The 17,760-nt window shown below is 38.9% G+C and overlaps 4 protein-coding genes across 7 annotated transcripts; 2 read left to right on the forward strand and 2 right to left on the reverse strand.

Annotated features, from left to right (window-relative positions):
* Positions 1-30: 30 nt before the first annotated feature.
* On the reverse strand, positions 31-996 carry LOC119993433 (ubiquitin-like-specific protease 1A). The gene is made up of 4 exons (XM_038840581.1): positions 889-996; positions 711-806; positions 256-629; positions 31-172 (listed from the first exon to the last, which is right to left on the reverse strand). Exons 1-4 carry the CDS (start codon positions 994-996, stop codon positions 31-33), a joined length of 720 nt encoding a protein of 239 aa, XP_038696509.1.
* A 21-nt stretch (positions 997-1,017) lies between these two features.
* LOC119993436 lies at positions 1,018-3,094 on the reverse strand. Its single transcript, XM_038840591.1, has 5 exons — positions 2,534-3,094; positions 2,308-2,454; positions 1,976-2,233; positions 1,525-1,872; positions 1,018-1,449 (listed from the first exon to the last, which is right to left on the reverse strand). The coding sequence occupies exons 1-5, from the start codon at positions 3,092-3,094 to the stop codon at positions 1,018-1,020; spliced, it is 1,746 nt and encodes a 581-aa protein (XP_038696519.1).
* Positions 3,095-10,005: 6,911 nt separating this feature from the next.
* On the forward strand, positions 10,006-12,720 carry LOC119992426 (N-glycosylase/DNA lyase OGG1). Its single transcript, XM_038839104.1, has 3 exons — positions 10,006-10,788; positions 10,921-11,131; positions 12,156-12,720. The coding sequence occupies exons 1-3, from the start codon at positions 10,100-10,102 to the stop codon at positions 12,399-12,401; spliced, it is 1,146 nt and encodes a 381-aa protein (XP_038695032.1). The 5' UTR covers positions 10,006-10,099; the 3' UTR covers positions 12,402-12,720.
* LOC119992427 (proteasome subunit beta type-3-A) lies at positions 12,331-16,611 on the forward strand. 4 transcript variants are annotated; one of them, XM_038839105.1, is made up of 7 exons: positions 12,331-12,469; positions 14,227-14,408; positions 14,522-14,629; positions 14,748-14,837; positions 15,514-15,598; positions 15,871-15,965; positions 16,209-16,607. In XM_038839105.1, exons 1-7 carry the CDS (start codon positions 12,419-12,421, stop codon positions 16,261-16,263), a joined length of 666 nt encoding a protein of 221 aa, XP_038695033.1. In that variant the 5' UTR covers positions 12,331-12,418; the 3' UTR covers positions 16,264-16,607. The 4 variants fall into 4 exon arrangements, with proteins under 4 accessions (XP_038695033.1, XP_038695034.1, XP_038695035.1 ...); XM_038839106.1 differs by having other exon boundaries at positions 16,279-16,607; XM_038839107.1 differs by lacking the exon at positions 12,331-12,469 and adding an exon at positions 13,970-14,127 and having other exon boundaries at positions 16,209-16,611.
* Positions 16,612-17,760: the final 1,149 nt, after the last annotated feature.

A 17,760-nucleotide genomic window follows, 5' to 3' on the forward strand; every position in this document is an offset into this window, starting at 1 on the left:
AAGTTGCTCGACCATGAATATAAAGCATATTTACATTAAAAATTCTCCACCCCATGCCTCCATAGTGAACTTTTTCCTGTAGAATACCATGTCCTCTTGAGTTATTAGACTAACTGGCATGCTTGCAGTTAATACTTCAATGAACTTGATGGTGAACATGCCACAATCTCCTCTGTTATAAAAAAATATGTTAATGTCCTAACTAACTCATGTAACATGGACTACAATTACACACAGAATTTGAACTTAACTTACCCATTATTTTGCTGAGGGCAGGACGTTACCCTTTTAAGTTTCCAGGAAGAGAGATTTTCATCATTTAACGCAGCTGCTCTTAATATGTATGGCATCATCAACTTCAAGGGCTGCATTAATTCATTAAATTTTGGAATTTTTGTGCAGCTTGTAAGCGAGTCATACACGTTAATTTGTCTTTCCCCCAAGATCATCTCTACAGCCACCCAATGTGTATTGTTGAAGTTGGCAGGGAAGTAAACGTAGTCTACGTTAGACCAAGACACAGATTTCACTGGACTTTCTCCTATTACATAGTCCAAAATCAGATTATCATTGTCCCAAGAACAATCCTTGCTTTCATTGAAAAGTATGAAAGCTTGCGTAACCCGGACCTGTTCAGTTTGTAATAGGTTAAAGTAGCTATTGATATACTTTACAAAAGTTATGGTCTAACTAGTTGGAAATATACTTACAAAGAAAAAACTGTCGAGCACTGCAGACTTCTTCTTAAAAACTTCAGGGTTATTGGCAATCCTTCTACGAATATGGTACATTGCCACATCAAGGTGCTACATAAAAATTATGAATATGTTAAAGAAATTTTCATCATATATCTTTTCAAAATAAAAATCTTCAGTACATAATAATTACCTTGTCCGATAACCAGGTTTCTGGTCTGATGGCATCCACAAACCAATTCTTGTCTACTTGACATGGCTCCCAACTTATCAACTTACTTTCAAGTGTATTGTCTTTCATGAAAGCAAGTAAATCGCGTGCCTATTCCTTTGGATACGCTCGCTTCAACTGTAATATTGGAGCGTCTGTCAATGGATTAACTGTCTCATTTTCCACCATAAGTTTCCTCCTCTTGAAGCTGGGGGAGGTAAATGGTGTTTTCGTTTGTGGTCCAGGCCTCTTCGCACGCTTATTCTTATTTCTAGTATACTTGCGTGTCCCACTTGGTGTAGCTGTGGGAAACTGAGACTCTCTAATCTCCTCCACTCCTTCAGAGTTCTTGTTTATCTTCTCTGGTGTAAACCGATGCTTTGAAAGCTCTAATAGTTCATCCACAGCTTCCAGCTCCATACTTGGCAACTCCGCATCATTTCTTCCAACTACGGTCTCCTCATTCTCATCCTTTTCCTTCTTCTCCTCATTCTCCTTTATTTGAACTACAGCTTCTTCCTTCTCCACCTCCTCCTCCTCCTCCTTATTCTCCTCCTCCTCCTCATTCTCTTTTACTTGAACTCCAACTTCTTCCTTCTCCACCTTCTCCTCCTCCACCTCCTCCTGCTCCGGCTCCTTCTCCTCATTCTCTTTTACTTGAACTACATCATCCTCCTTCTCCTCATTTTCCACCTTTTCCTCATTTTCCTCCACCTTATCCTCCTCCTCCTTCGCATCATTCTCCTTATTCTCCAACCCCTTGTTTTGAGGTTCAATCTCATCATTTAGAACCTCATCATCCACCTCCATGTTAGTTCCTATTCTAAATTCCACTAGTGTCTTCATATTATCCTCCACAGACTGGAAAAATGCATCAAAATAAGTTGTAACCTCATTCCTCAACAACCTATTTATTTTTTTTTGCTCAATCAACACCTTATCCATCCCAAGTAACTTCTCAATAACCTGCACAATGAAAAACAATGTGAACAAATGAATTAATCTAAGAACAAAACAAAGAATTAATGTCCGACCACAAAAAAAAATCAAAAACAAAGAATAAACTTACTCTTCCCATTGGATCATCCTCTCGCTCAATCTCAGGGTTGTGGCGATTATTGTCCTCATCTCCAAACAAATTCTCAAACGCATCCACCACAACATTGCTCTCATCCGCTACATTACTCTTCTTCTTTGAGCTCTTTTTCTTTGTCTTGGAGCTCCCCACAACATTGGTCGTCTCCTTTAACTTGGGGCTTCCAATACTACTCAAATATTCCTGCCCTAACTCTAAATCAGTAGGGACAAGCGTATCATGCACTTCTAGCTGTAACAAATAAGCATGAAAAACATTAATATATATATATATATATCATGCAATATATACCATGCAATATATACCTTTTTCATATCAAAAATATTGGAGACAATAGCATTAGATTCTGGAGTGGCAGTGCTGCTCCAGTTCAATATTCGGGGAAACCGGTTTTCTTCCCTCACGTTTGCGTAAGACATACCGATGCGCGGCACCGCTTCATAAAACCATATCTGCAAACAACATTATGTTTTAGAGATATATTCACAACAAACAAAGCATAAACTCATTTCAAAATAATTTAAGTACTACCTGAAGTACTAGCGGGAATCCATATATGCTGTACTTTTCCATCTTTGTCGATCTTTTTTTAAATTTTTCAGCACGACCTACCATGACAGATGCAAGAGACTTTGCAGTACGTGCATAGCTCACAGATCCCCATGGATACTTATTAAACACATTAACATTATCAACCAATTGCAACCACTGGATATCTATATTCCTACTACGCTCCCTAGGCAGTAAAACAGACTCCAAAAAATATACCAGAGCTAGCTTCAACACATCTTCTTCCTTTCCAGGTTCAGGATCACAACTCATGAAAACTTCATCTAACTTATTTCTACTAATGCTCTTATTTCCACCAAAATACAAGTCCCTAATCCTATGCACAGAAGTGTCAATCAAGCTAGACAGGGGAGGGACATCACCACATAACAAACCAGTGATAAGAGCAAATTCAGCAATAGAAAATGTTGCCCTCTTTCCAGCAAATTTGAACCTGAATAATATCACACCAGATTCTTCTTTAGCAGATGTTACAACTTGTCGTAGTAGAGCTTGATGTACCAACTGGCCAGAGAAATTCATGTGCCCCACATCCAGAAACATGCCAAAGCATGTTCTCCTAAACATCTCCAGTTGATCCTCACTAAGCTTCCTTTTGATTTTGCTTATGGATTCAGATATATTTGAAAAAACACTAACCTTACCTGGGAAATGATTTTTCATTTCAATCATGTAATCCATTTCTTTGAAAAATTGTCTATCTGAAAAAGAAATACAATAACCAAATTAATATTGACTTCAATCATAATACTCGACCAAAAAAACACATTTGCTCGACCATAAAAATAAAAATGCTCGACCACAGTTTCATAAAAATGCTCGACCACATAAAATTAACAACATCAAATGCTCGATGATAGGTATGATAATACCTATTGTTTTTGGTAGAAATATCCCCCTCTTAAGCTTTCTTTTGATAAATAATGAGTGTATTTATGTTTTGATTTGTATTTCTGATAGGTTGATTGCGGTTTGGATGAAAAGTGATGAAAAAAGGGCTGAACTGAAGAAAATGTCCACCGACCTTCGTGTGTTCAAATACTTATAACTTTTTGTCACGTTATCGGAATCAAGCGAAATAAAAGGCATTGGAAACTAGACATCTCAAGCTTTCCGTAGACGCTAAAATCGTGCAAATCGGACGTCGTATGGAGATTTTGGAATCATTCCACGCCTAGGCGCAATATTTGTTCACGCCCAGTATCACTTGTGCACGCCCAGTCCAGCGAGTTGGGCGTGAATTTGAAGTTGTGCACGCCTAGGATTGCGCCTAGGCGTGCGCCTAGGCGTGGTGCGCCTAGGCGTGCGCCTAGGCGTGGTGCGCCTAGGCGTGCGCCTAGGCGTGGTGCGCCTAGGCGTGAATACAACGCGCCTAGGCGCACAAGACAGTTTTTTGGTATGTTTTAATTCGCGAACTTGCCGAGCCGCATGACACTTTGAACCTAGAACTGATTTTCTGGGGAGCGAAACCAGAGGGGGAAGGCGATTCTTGGAGCTAGGAGGAGAGATTCTTCAGCTCAACTTGGATCTACTCAACTAATTGGGTTTATTCATGATTTTCTCATCTCTCCTTTTGTGTTTTTCTCTCATTATGTGTAACTAAATCTCTTGTGCCAAGGCTAGGTTGAAGCCTTGGGTTTGATGACTTTGTTTATGACTTGATTTACATATATATGAGTTGATTTGGGTATAAATCTTGTGTTTCTATGTTTGATTGCAATTTCTTCATGCTTGTGGTGTTTGGCCAACACCTAGGTTTTTTGGATGAAATTGTTTGGAGAATTTGCTTAGACAATAATATGTCAAGTAGATTATGCTTCTTGAAACACTTGATTATGAATGTGTCTCCCTTTAATTAGGTGACAATTTGTATGAATCCTAATCTCCATAGAACTCCATGAATTTCTATGCATGTTTAGACCAATAAGATGGCTAGAATGTATTTAGGAATATCCGACCTAGACCAATAAGATGGCTAGTAATCGATTTTAGGGAGATTTGGCTTAAGTGCGCTAAAACCGACTTAAGTACGGATTCGTTATGCCCGAATTAGCAAATATGTGTGTGAATTTGTGTCATCGCAAGTTATTTCCCAAGGGGGATTCCAAAGCTTTGGTGTTTATCTCATTTGCATTAGTTACATCCTTATTCAAAGAAAATACCAAAAGTACTTTACTATTTGCTTGTTTTAGTTTAATTACCCAACCAAACAATCTTGAGTTGAACTTTACTTTTGTTTCCATTGTCCATACGTAAATACAAGTATAAATTTGGATTAGATATAACACCGTCCCTGTGGATTCGACCCTTGCTTATCATTGTGCTGTAGTCGCCGACTAGTACACTTGCTAGTAAGGTTAATTTAGACCCAACAAGTTTATGGCGCCGTTGCCGGGGATGGTAGCTTACGTTTGATCCATTTTTATTATTTGTCCATAATTTTTTTTTCTTTTCCTTTGTTTGTACATAATACTTGTACATAATATTTGTTAACTAATTTTGCTTTTGTTGGCATATGCTTCAAGATGGAATATCCTCCACCATGTGCTTATCAGGGAGCAGGTTTTTATGGGTCGAGCTTATATTTGCAAGGATATAATGCAAGGACAACTCCTCCAAACCATGCCCCATATCCACCATGCAACTCCTTCTCCAACACTTATAACTCTGGAAGGTGTGAACAACCTCAATTCCTATGGAACAACTACCAGCATCAATTTGTTCCTACACAAGCAGCACCACCACCATTGCTTGAGCAAGCACAAGACTCATCTCTACAAGACGTACTAAATGCATTGGTTACGAGTACCCAAAAGTTGAAAGCAAAAACTCAAGCTTGTAGAGAGGAGATGTGTCAATGGGCTTCACCACCACCGCTTGAGCAAAGACATGAGTCATCTTTGGATGACATACTCGATTCCTTAAATGCGAGTACCCAAACTTTAGAAGAGGCAACGCATAGGATGGTATCAAGCAAGAATCAACTTTACCAACCTATGATGAAAACAAGTGAGGGGGAATGTATATGTGAGACAACTCAAGCAGTTACATTAAGCAGTGGCAAAGAGTTGGAGCTTAAAGGAAAAGTTGAGTATAATTATGTGGATGAAGAGGAGTATGAGATAATGCTTCTCACTTCACTTTCGGAGATGGATCCACCAATGAAGGAGGGCATGGATTTCGAAGAATCAAAAAATTCTCCATCAGCTGCAGAATGTGAGATAGTTTCAATCGAACAAGAAATTAGCGGACCTACATGGGTTGAGCAAGATATAGAAGAGAAAGCTCTTGTCGATTTTGAAAAAAATTTGAAAGCTGAAGATTTGGAGAACAAGTATGATGATAAGGTGGAGGAAGAATGTGATAACTTTGTAGAGAGGCATGAGGATAACACACTCCACAATCAGGTGCTATCACCATTTGAAGCACAATTCATTGACTTTATTGGAGTTGAGGAGCCTAATGTAAATCTCAGTGCTTCCATAATGCAAATCCTGGAGGAAATTTTGCCAACAAAGAAAAAATGGAAGCTTCAACAAAGCATGGAGAGCTACATTGCAAGATCATTGAAGAAGCTTCCCCTCTACTCAAAATATCTCTTCCATTGGCATGGAAAACTACAATTTCAACCAAGAGGGCCAAAGGAATTTAGAGATAGAATCTTTTTGATGGGCACATCAAAGAAGGATATTTGTGCCCTATTTATTGAGCCACTGCAAAGTGGTGGATCTCATCTAGCTGAAGACAAGAGGAGGGTGCATATAGACATTGAAGAATTGTGGCCAGGCCAGCACCTCAATCCACTCGATGCATGACTCCAACCCCCAGGTTGTATTGTTTCAACTTGTCCTCTTTTTAGTGCATTATTACATTGTTATGTTTTGCATTGAGGACAATGCATTCTTTAAAGTGTGGGGTGGTGGACTGCATATGGATTATCTTGTGCAAAATTTCACATGATTTTTGTAGTAGCTGAATTTAAAAAAAAAAAAAAAAAAAAACAAAGAAATTGAAAATTTTAAAAAAAAATTTAGTGCTTGAATCTTGCATATTTATGGGAATTTTCTGTTGAATTGAGTGCTATATTGAAATGCAGCTAATCTTGGTTTGTGGAACCCATCATATCCTTCTATATGCTTGACGTCTACTCTATTGCACAATCACCGTAATTCACCTGCACGAGAATGTGTGCTTGTGGGGTATGACTTGGGTGAATAGATGTTGGATGTGGACTTTCTCTAAGATGATCTAGAACACCGTGTTAGTTATATTCTTGGCACTAGTTAATTACATGCATGTTAAAAAAAAATGAAAAAAAATAAATTTGATGATGATTAAAAGCATGTTCCGCTCTTGTGATCTTACCGAGTAACCGGGGCTCTTGTCTAACCAACTCGAGTTTCGCGTAAAAAGGTAAGACAATCATGATGAACATACTAGGCTAGCTTAACTTCGAAGCCTTTTCAACTCGAGTGATTGATCCGAGGCGTGCTTTATCACATAATGCCCTAAACCAACTGGTTGGGAGTCATTGGTTGAGAACTCGTTACATGGGTTGACTAGAAAGCTTAAAGGAGTGAGCATTGCACGGGCCTAGTAAAAAAAAAAAAATTAAATAAATAAAATAAATAAATAAAAAAAAATAATAAGAAGAAGAAGAGAAGTATGTATATAAATAAAAGTGCCTTGGTATTACTACTTGACTGTTCTTGGAATTCTTGGAATGTGACTATGTTTGGCGCCTATGAACTCTTGGAAGCCAAATAATTATACATTTCTTCTTTGCACGCACTTAATGTAGACGAAGTGATTGAGTAGACGGATAATCTTCATTGAGTATATGTTTGGATGAAGTGTGGGGTCTCCACATCTTTTTGATTGCATGGCATTGATGTATATTGTTTCGATTCTAGTGATTTCCCTCCCATATGTTTGATTTGAGTTATCTTGAAACGTTTGTGGGTGTCGTTCTTGTAAGCCCTCAGGAGACAAAACTCCTCCACTAGGGACACCTAGGGGTTTAACGGCTTGTTGCATATGCTAAATGCAATCGCGATTCCTGCGTTAGTGAGTTAGGATGTTAGTTGGTAGATGTACTTTGTTTAGTTTTACTTGAGGACAAGTAAGGTTTAAGTGTGGGGTGTTTGATAGGTATGATAATACCTATTGTTTTTGGTAGAAATATCCCCCTCTTAAGCTTTCTTTTGATAAATAATGAGTGTATTTATGTTTTGATTTGTATTTCTGATAGGTTGATTGCGGTTTGGATGAAAAGTGATGAAAAAAGGGCTGAACTGAAGAAAATGTCCACCGACCTTCGTGTGTTCAAATACTTATAACTTTTTGTCACGTTATCGGAATCAAGCGAAATAAAAGGCATTGGAAACTAGACATCTCAAGCTTTCCGTAGACGCTAAAATCGTGCAAATCGGACGTCGTATGGAGATTTTGGAATCATTCCACGCCTAGGCGCAATATTTGTTCACGCCCAGTATCACTTGTGCACGCCCAGTCCAGCGAGTTGGGCGTGAATTTGAAGTTGTGCACGCCTAGGATTGCGCCTAGGCGTGCGCCTAGGCGTGGTGCGCCTAGGCGTGAATACAACGCGCCTAGGCGCACAAGACAGTTTTTTGGTATGTTTTAATTCGCGAACTTGCCGAGCCGCAGGACACTTTGAACCTAGAACTGATTTTCTGGGGAGCGAAACCAGAGGGGGAAGGCGATTCTTGGAGCTAGGAGGAGAGATTCTTCAGCTCAACTTGGATCTACTCAACTAATTGGGTTTATTCATGATTTTCTCATCTCTCCTTTTGTGTTTTTCTCTCATTATGTGTAACTAAATCTCTTGTGCCAAGGCTAGGTTGAAGCCTTGGGTTTGATGACTTTGTTTATGACTTGATTTACATATATATGAGTTGATTTGGGTATAAATCTTGTGTTTCTATGTTTGATTGCAATTTCTTCATGCTTGTGGTGTTTGGCCAACACCTAAGTTTTTTGGATGAAATTGTTTGGAGAATTTGCTTAGACAATAATATGTCAAGTAGATTATGCTTCTTGAAACACTTGATTATGAATGTGTCTCCCTTTAATTAGGTGACAATTTGTATGAATCCTAATCTCCATAGAACTCCATGAATTTCTATGCATGTTTAGACCAATAAGATGGCTAGAATGTATTTAGGAATATCCGACCTAGACCAATAAGATGGCTAGTAATCGATTTTAGGGAGATTTGGCTTAAGTGCGCTAAAACCGACTTAAGTACGGATTCGTTATGCCCGAATTAGCAAATATGTGTGTGAATTTGTGTCATCGCAAGTTATTTCCCAAGGGGGATTCCAAAGCTTTGGTGTTTATCTCATTTGCATTAGTTACATCCTTATTCAAAGAAAATACCAAAAGTACTTTACTATTTGCTTGTTTTAGTTTAATTACCCAACCAAACAATCTTGAGTTGAACTTTACTTTTGTTTCCATTGTCCATACGTAAATACAAGTATAAATTTGGATTAGATATAACACCGTCCCTGTGGATTCGACCCTTGCTTATCATTGTGCTGTAGTCGCCGACTAGTACACTTGCTAGTAAGGTTAATTTAGACCCAACACTCGACTACAACAACAATGTTCGACTACAACAATTATGCTATGCTCGACTAATGCTCGACCTACACAACAATTATGCTCGACTACAACAATTATGCTATGCTCGACTACAAAGTTAAGAATACTGGAACACACATAATGCCCGACCCTAAATAAAACTGCTCGACTAATGCTCGACCTACACAACAATTATGCTCGACTACAGAACATACATGCTCGACTACAAAGTTAAGAATACTGGAACACACATAATGCCCGACCTAAATAAAACTGCTCGACTAATGCTCGACCCACACAATAATTATGCTCGACTACAGAACATACATGCTCGACTACAAAATTAAGAATACTGGAACACACATAATGTCCGACCACCTGCACGCAAGCACCACCAAAAACCCAAGACTTCACCCACAATGTCACCCAATTAAACAGAGTTTCACCAAAAACCCAAGCCGGCCACAGGTATGTACCAAAATGGAAAATTTTTCGTGTAATACCAAATTAAAATCGAGTATATGTTAGATAGAAAACTAAGCCAGTAAGATACTAACCTCAGAGGGGGGAAAATCCCTTATCTGTTGTTGAAAACTGATGATCGGAAGTTGTACGGTAATCGTCGAGCAGCCCGTCGAGCAAAAGAAGTTTGAAAGAAGTGGGTTTTCGTGGGAAGGGGAAAAGCCAAATGGTGAGTTATGTTTTCTAAGGAGAATTTGATCTTTACAATATGAAACTAGGTCATTCTTACGGTTTATAAAAAAATGAGTCATTTATCTGGTTTAACTTTTTGAGAAGGTCATTTTTACAAAATTCCCATGGAAAATCCCATTCCCTCCCCTCATCTCTCTACATTTCTCTCTCAACTGTTTTTCTTCTAGGGCGGGAACCGGGATTGAAGTATTGAGTGGCATCTCAGCGATGAAGAGAACAAGACCCACGCCGTCGCTATCCGCCTCCACTCTTCCTGAGCCACCACCTACTCCTCAGCCCACCTTCAATGCGTTCAACCGCCGCAAGCCCACAAACCCCAAATCTCTCCTCAAATTAACACCACCACCAACAATAATAACTCAATCCCATATCTGGTCTCCACTCGATCTCACGCAATCGGAGCTCTCTCTGCCTCTCACTTTCCCCACCGGTCAAACCTTCCGTTGGAAGCAGACGGCTCCTCTCCAATACACCGGCGCTGTAGGGCCTCACCTGGTCTCGCTGAAGCAAGTCCAGAACGGCGACGTTTTGTATTGTGTACACCGAACCCTTTGCGAATCTTCTGCAAAGTCGGCTCTACTAGATTTCCTCAACATTGATATTTCCTTAACTGAAATTTGGAGGGCATTCTCCGCGGCAGACGCTCGGTTCGCTGAACTGGCGTGCTATTTGCGAGGAGCAAGGGTGTTGAGACAGGATCCGCTAGAATGCTTGATCCAGTTCCTGTGCTCGTCTAATAACAACATTGCAAGGATTACTAAAATGGTGGATTATGTTTGTTCTCTAGGGACGTATTTGGGGGGTGTTGAGGGTTTGGAGTTTTTCGAGTTTCCATCACTGGAGCGATTATCAGTGGTGACCGAGCAGGAGCTTAGGGAAGCTGGTTTTGGCTACAGGTATTGCATTTCTTTGCTTTACTCTTTACCCACTTGGTCCATTCCTTATGTTCATTCCTTTTGGTTCTCATTTTCCGCTTGGTACAAGTGATTGAAGTATGTATTATCTTTGTTCATTATGTGGGTGAGTAGGGCCAAATACATTACTGGCACTGTGAATGCTTTGCAATCAAAACCTGGCGGAGGTGTGAAATGGCTCGAGTCTCTTCGTAAATCAGATCTCCCAGTGGTGATTGATGCTCTGTCTACATTACCTGGAGTCGGTCCCAAGGTGGCAGCATGCGTAGCTCTCTTTTCCCTTGATCAACACCATGCCATTCCTGTTGATACACATGTGTGGCAGGTACCTCTATTGCTTTAAACCTGCGTACTCAACTAACTATGCACGTTTTATTGTAACCTTTGCTGATTCTAATCAACTTTCCTGATTCTAAGGGCATCTGAAATTGGCTGGTATAAAAGAAGTGGTTTACCATATGCCTATTTAGTTACTGCTCAGAAATTGTCTGTGGAGTAGAATGTATACTTTCTGGCAATTCCAGCCATCTTAATTAGCAAAGCTTGAAAATTAAAGTATTAGCATTCGTTTCTTGACACATTGTTTTCCCCAAGTGGTTTTCTAAGTTAAAACCAATTCCTAGCTGCACTAAAATTAAAGTCTCTTTCTTAAGTTTAGTGATATTTTGTACCCTTTGTTTTAAAAGTGGGGAAAAATCTTTATTCTGGCAGTTCCTCCTTCCTAGAGGGTTTTCCCTGGTCTTGTGCCCAAGAGTGTCGTAACATCATTTCCAGTGTTTTTTGCAAATAAAGTAGTTGGTTTCTTATTAAACAAAAGAGCAGTAATTGAAGATGTTTAGCAGGGATAATGTGACTATGAAATGGGATGACTTCAAAGTTCAAACAAAACTAGGGAGTGCTAATTTAAGGTCCCAAAAGATGTGTGAATACTGACAAAGACCAACGTGTTATACATAAATAAGAATTTCTGGCTAGTTACTCTGGAAGTTCTACAATTTTCAGCCCCTGCACACCAGTTTACATTTTCCTTCAAGTATGGAGAAGTTCCGTTATTCGTGGAAATTGATTGTTCTTCTCTTTTATGAAAGTTATTCTTACTAACTGGTACTAACAATAACGAAAATTACAAGGGTTTTCTAAGTAAGGCAGGGGAATAGTTGATTTCATCAGATGGATTCTGTCATCTGTGTCCGTTTACATTTCTTTGAGTAAATATATATCCTTCATCTTGGCTGTTTCTAAAGATACCGCTCTTTTTACTTTGATCAAACTTTTACTTGTCAAATTAGAAACTGAAAAACCATGATGTTCTGATGTGGAAATATTTTTTCTTTTGGACAATGAGTAAGATTGCCACAAGATACCTTGTGCCTGAGCTAGCAGGTTCCCGATTGACACCAAAGCTGTGCAGCCGTGTTGCTGAGGCATTCGTGAGCAGATACGGGAGTTATGCTGGGTGGGCTCAAACTCTACTTTTCATTGCTGAACTACCTTCCCAAAAAGCTATCATACCATCTCATTGTCAAACTACCACCAAAGAGAATAAATCTAGTAAGAGAAAGGAAAGCCAAATTTATGCTGGTAAACTGGAGTAAATCCTGAGCCATCAAAGATGTCCGTTGGCTGGAGGGAGAATGGTGCCCAAACCATGTGGCTCTTACAGGTTGGTTGTACATACTCATACAGGCCCTAGAGTTTGTGCACTCATCAATCATAAGTTTTTCCACGTCAATTTATCAAATGCTTTGTTTCATGTTCAACTTTTCCTTTCCTTATGGATTTTCTCGTCAGTGAGGCAACCCCCACATTGACAAGTTTAGATTGAGATTTCATTTTAGCTGTGTAAATTATCAAGTACTTACTTATGGGACGACATTTGATTCATAATTGAATGAGTGTGAGTTGGTATGACAATGAATATAAGGTGAAATAAGGGTATACTTATTTTTTGTAAAGTAAAATTCATTCTCCACAAAGGGGAATAACAATTCTCACCATCTCGTGAGTTTGACTATTCTCCACGAGAGAGAATAGATTGGAATGAGTTTGAGACTTCATACTCTCGAAGTCTAACATCAAAAAGAAGTTAGCACTTACCACCCTCTAAGAGTGTGTTTGGATTGAGGGATTTGGAGGGAAGGGAAAGGAATGGAAATAGAGTTTCCTTCCAATTCCCTTGTTTGGATAGTTAATTAAAAATTAGGGGGAGGGATTTGAGGGGATTTGGGAGGAAGATTTTATTAAATTTTTGTTAAAATTCTCTCTCCAAAAAGGAGTCATTTGGAGGGAAGGGATTACTAATTAAGTCATTTGTAAGTTAAATATCTATTTTACCCTTGTGCATAATATTTTAACATAAAAATAAGGATAAATTAGTAAATTAAATCTTCTTTCCTTCTTTTTTTTATCTATCCAAACATGGGAGAGGGAAAATTAGTCCCCCTTCCCCTCCCTTCCCTTCTCTCCCCCTCCCCCTCCCCTCCCTTCCCTTCCAATTCCCTTGTTTGGATAGTTTATTAAAAATTCAGGGGATGGATTTGAGGGGATTTGGGAGGAAGATTTCATTAAATTTTGGTTAAAATTCTCTCTCCAAAATGGAGTCATTTGGAGGAAAGGGATTACTAATTAAGTCATTTGTAAGTTAAATATCTATTTTACCCTTGTACCTAATATTTTAACATAAAAATAAGGATAAATTAGTAAATTAAACAAATTTTCTTTCCTTCTTTTTTTTATCTATCCAAACATGGGAGAGGGAAAAATAGTCCCTCTTCCCCTCCCTTCCCTTCTCTCCCCCTCCCCTCCCCTCCCTTCCCTTCCCTTCCCTTCCCTCCAAATCCCTCAATCCAAACACACTCTAAGTGTCAACCAAAGATTTTGATAGATCATCGCTCTTCCTTAATATTTTAGTGAGTTGTTTTCATATCCAATAGTTAATGGAATAACTAAAAGAATTTATCTTTAACCAACTCAATTTTCCTAAAAAATTTACGGAAAATGCAGCATAAAAACTGATTTTTGGCGTTATCCTTAACCGTAAAAGAAGTGGGTGTAGGTTTTAAGAGCTATTGGGCTTTCTATTGGGAAAGCCCAATAGAATTAAGTCCATCTACCTTTTGAGACTAGTCCAACTAAACTCGGATCGGTCCAAAGCTTAGCCCACTGATCAATCGAATAAGTTTGGAGTAACCTCCAAGACAAAACTATATTCGTCGTCTTCCCCGCAAACACTTGCGAAGATCTCCCAAACTAGCATTCACTCCCCTCCTATTCCATACTTTTGAACGTAATTGTACTGCAAAAACCTAATCAACGATGTCTGTATGTACTCTTATCTCTTCGTCGACATCAGAATCCTTGCTTTGGTCTTTTATTATCAGTCGCCTTGTTTTATTTTGTAACTTTAATGGTGGAATGCAGATCTTTGAGTACAATGGGAGCGCACTAATAGCGATGGTGGGTAAGAACTGCTTCGCCATCGCCAGTGATCGCCGTCTCGGAGTTCAGTTGCAGACCGTTGCTACCGATTTCCAGAGAATCCACCAAATCCACGACCGCCTCTTTCTTGGCCTCTCCGGTCTCGGCACCGATGCCCAAACTTTGTACGACGCCTTTTGGCGACTCAATGAAATTTTTTTCTAACTATTTTATGGATTTCGTATACTCATTATTTGCTTCTTCTTTTTTTCTTTTTCTTTTTTTGTTGATTGTGCAGGCATCAACGCCTTGTTTTCCGTCACAAATTGTACCAGCTGCGAGAAGAGAGGGACATGAAGCCTGAGACATTCGCAAGCCTTGTTTCAAGTATTCTTTATGAGAAAAGGTTAGCAGTATCCATATATCGACTCAATTTTATTTTTTAAATAATGTAGATAAAGATTCTATATGACTACAGTAGTATCGAAATGCATGCAACTGTTAACATTGTTTTCCCTTTCCAGGTTCGGTCCTTATTTCTGTCAGCCGGTAATTGCTGGATTGAGTGATGAAGATAGGCCCTTCATTTGCACAATGGATTCAATTGGAGCCAAGTATGTCGTTTTCTTTCCTTCTTATTCATGGATGCATTTCTAGTGATATGGCTGTGCTAAGTCTTTTACAAATGGAACATCTTTGATATATTTAGATGAGATGGTATTCTTGGTGTGAATGTAATCTATTACTGATGAGTTCTTTGTAGGTATAATGCTTCTTTTTGGTTCACGTATTTACTTATTAGAAGTTTTTCAGCTACATTTTGTCTCACATTTTCATTTATAGTAACTCCTGCAGTCCTGCTGCAACAGGCTGATTTCATGAAATGGCGAGCTCTCCTTTTGCAATGCCAATCTAAGATTCTATAGAGATCTGATGAACAGTAAAGCTAAAATAAAATATTCTAATCTAGTGAACTATATTTACATACGCACGAGCATGCTCTCTCTCTTGAGCTCGAGTAATTTGCTTTATTCCAAGGAATTGGAGAGATTCAGTGTAGCATATGGAAATAAATCATTTTTTATCTTAACTTAAAAGAAACAGCAGTTCCTCAAATATCCTCTCTGTTTCTTCGAATATCCTTTCTGTTTCTTGGAACATCCTCTCTGTTTCCCTTGGTTCTTTAAATTTAATTTAGCATATAGCAAATGGACCATGTATTTAAATGCTTCTTTTTTTGATATTGAAGCTATTTTGCTCACTTTCTTTCCCTTCTTTTTGTTATGCCAGGGAGCTTGCAAAAGATTTTGTTGTTGCTGGCACAGCTTCAGAGTCACTCTATGGAGCATGCGAAGCAATGTTCAAGCCTGACATGGTTTGTTACTTGATCCACCTTATATTAAGGGGAGTTGATTTATCCGTGGGAACCATGCTGTCTTGTATGGTTTATGTACTTACCTTATTTTTGAAGTGATGAATAATTTTTTAAGGAAAAGCATTGAGCTGTAACACCCTTTTATATATAATGTTTTCTCCACAAAACTTTCCAGAGTCTTGCCAAAACAAAAAGTAGAATATCCCCAGGGGAATTACTGTGGTTGAAGTTATAATTTCAGCTTTCTCACACTATACTTAATACTGATTTAGGAGCCCGAGGAATTATTTGAGGCCATTTCTCAAGCTCTTCAATCATCTGTAGATCGTGACTGTTTGAGTGGCTGGGGAGGCCATGTCTTTATTGTGTAAGTTCTCTCTCTCTCTCTCTCTGTCTCTCTCAGCATCGTTTTATCTTTGTTGATTTTGATACTCGCAAGTATTTTGGCAATTGCTTTAAGGGAGAATTCAATTTTTACAGGACAAATTAAAAAGAGAATTCTCCAAATGGCCTGAGAAGTGAATTGCTTACTCCATTTTTTTTGAAATTGCCAACTGCATTTTTATTTCTTTTACTCTTTATATAGTTCAACAATTGATCGTATTCGCAGAGATTTTTTGTTGGTGTGCTCACTTACCGGCAAACAGTGCCATGTTAACATATGATCGTTTGTAACGCAGTACACCCACTGAAATAAAGGAAAGACTGTTGAAGGGAAGGATGGACTAACCTCTCATGTAGTTGGAAGAAGTTGGATGAGACAGCACTTTCATGCTGCACTACGACTGGTTTTTTTGTGAACTGCAAATCATAGACTGTATTTACAAGGGGACCTTCTCGACCATTTGCTATTTTAAGCTTTTATTCTGTGGTGCTTGAAATTGTTGTATTGTTAAATTTGAAATTTACTCGACCGACTAGTTCGATGTTTAATATGTAATTCGCTTTATCAGGAAATTCGCGTGTTTGTGATGTGCTTCGATGTTATGGATTGTGAGTTTAATTTAAACGTATATCTGGGTTCGCAATTTGTGTTCCTTAAGAACAATTTAGTGCCAGAAGAATGTGGCAAGACAAAACATATTTCTGAGAAAGGCAAACCTTTAAGAAGTGATTAGCAATGGATGGATCCACTATTCCACACTGCAGGATAAATCAGGACTTAAAACATTTATTGGCAAATACGAGGTTTTAAGTAACCTTCAATGTACTTGTCCTAATGATTCATCTCCATAATAATAAAAAACTTGGTTCCGGAAACCCAGTCGCGGAGGAGGACTAGGGCAAGGTTTCTGTTTGGGATAAGTATCACAGAGACCCTCAAAGTTACCAAAAAGGATCAATTCAACCCTCAAACTTTTTTCCGTGTCAAATGAGCCCCTTAACTTCAACAGATGGGTCAAAAAAGCCCTTTGGTAACTATTCTGTCATAACGATGCATATGTGACAGTTAACTTGCTGACATGTAATTTTTTAAAATTTAAATCAATTTCCACATGGACAATGTCCAATAAAAAATTTACTCGTGTCACAATAAATTTGTGTTCATTTAGTATGTCTAATAATTGTCAATAAGTGTTTGACCTTTTCATCCTTCCAAAATCCGGCGACCATCTCCGACGACCATTCCGGCGACCATTTCATGCTTCCAAAATCCAAAGTTTCGGTTCTCTACTTGAATAGATATCCAAGAACCCACCCTCAGAGCACCAATGCCTGAACCAACAGTGACCCACTTCACCCCAACTCAACATAATCAACCCTAATCCCCAAATCTCCCAAACCCCAAAACACCACATCAATTCGACAGTGAGATCCAGCCAAACCCCACCAAAATCCGTCCTACATCACTCCTTAATTCGACCAAATTCTCCAATTTTTCAATCACTACCTTGCAAACCGAGAAGAAAACCCAGCAGGCCAGGTAGGACGAAACCAGAGGAGAGGAGGAGAGATGAGGGAGAGGAGGAGAGATGAATCGATGGAACCAAGATGAAGAATGTGATGATGGAAGAAGTGGAGACGGAGAGAAAAGTGAATGAGCAAAGAGGAGGGATTCGATGGTGGAAGAAGTGGAGACAAAGATCTTGTGAATGGTGGAAGAAGTGGAGACAGAGAACTTGTGGCTTCATCACGGAGGAGAAGGATCTTTGAAGAACCTA

This window comes from Tripterygium wilfordii, chromosome 23, assembly GCF_013401445.1.
Source record: "Tripterygium wilfordii isolate XIE 37 chromosome 23, ASM1340144v1, whole genome shotgun sequence".
Taxonomy (NCBI): Eukaryota; Viridiplantae; Streptophyta; class Magnoliopsida; order Celastrales; family Celastraceae; genus Tripterygium; species Tripterygium wilfordii.

Coding starts and splice junctions, on each gene's coding strand:
- LOC119993433 (XM_038840581.1), bottom strand. CDS start 996: ATGAAAGACAATACACTTGAAAGTAAGTTGATAAGTTGGGAGCCATGT. Junction 630..710: donor TGCTCGACAGTTTTTTCTTT/GTAAGTATATTT, acceptor CAAACTGAACAG/GTCCGGGTTACGCAAGCTTT. Junction 173..255: donor TGCCCTCAGCAAAATAATGG/GTAAGTTAAGTT, acceptor TTTTTATAACAG/AGGAGATTGTGGCATGTTCA.
- LOC119992427 (XM_038839105.1), top strand. CDS start 12,419: ATGTCCGTTGGCTGGAGGGAGAATGGTGCCCAAACCATGTGGCTCTTA. Junction 12,470..14,226: donor AAACCATGTGGCTCTTACAG/GTTGGTTGTACA, acceptor GGTGGAATGCAG/ATCTTTGAGTACAATGGGAG. Junction 14,409..14,521: donor GGCACCGATGCCCAAACTTT/GTACGACGCCTT, acceptor TTGATTGTGCAG/GCATCAACGCCTTGTTTTCC.
- LOC119993436 (XM_038840591.1), bottom strand. CDS start 3,094: ATGAATTTCTCTGGCCAGTTGGTACATCAAGCTCTACTACGACAAGTT. Junction 2,455..2,533: donor GATTCCCGCTAGTACTTCAG/GTAGTACTTAAA, acceptor TGTTGTTTGCAG/ATATGGTTTTATGAAGCGGT. Junction 2,234..2,307: donor ATATTTTTGATATGAAAAAG/GTATATATTGCA, acceptor TATTTGTTACAG/CTAGAAGTGCATGATACGCT.
- LOC119992426 (XM_038839104.1), top strand. CDS start 10,100: ATGAAGAGAACAAGACCCACGCCGTCGCTATCCGCCTCCACTCTTCCT. Junction 10,789..10,920: donor GAAGCTGGTTTTGGCTACAG/GTATTGCATTTC, acceptor GTGGGTGAGTAG/GGCCAAATACATTACTGGCA. Junction 11,132..12,155: donor TTGATACACATGTGTGGCAG/GTACCTCTATTG, acceptor ACAATGAGTAAG/ATTGCCACAAGATACCTTGT.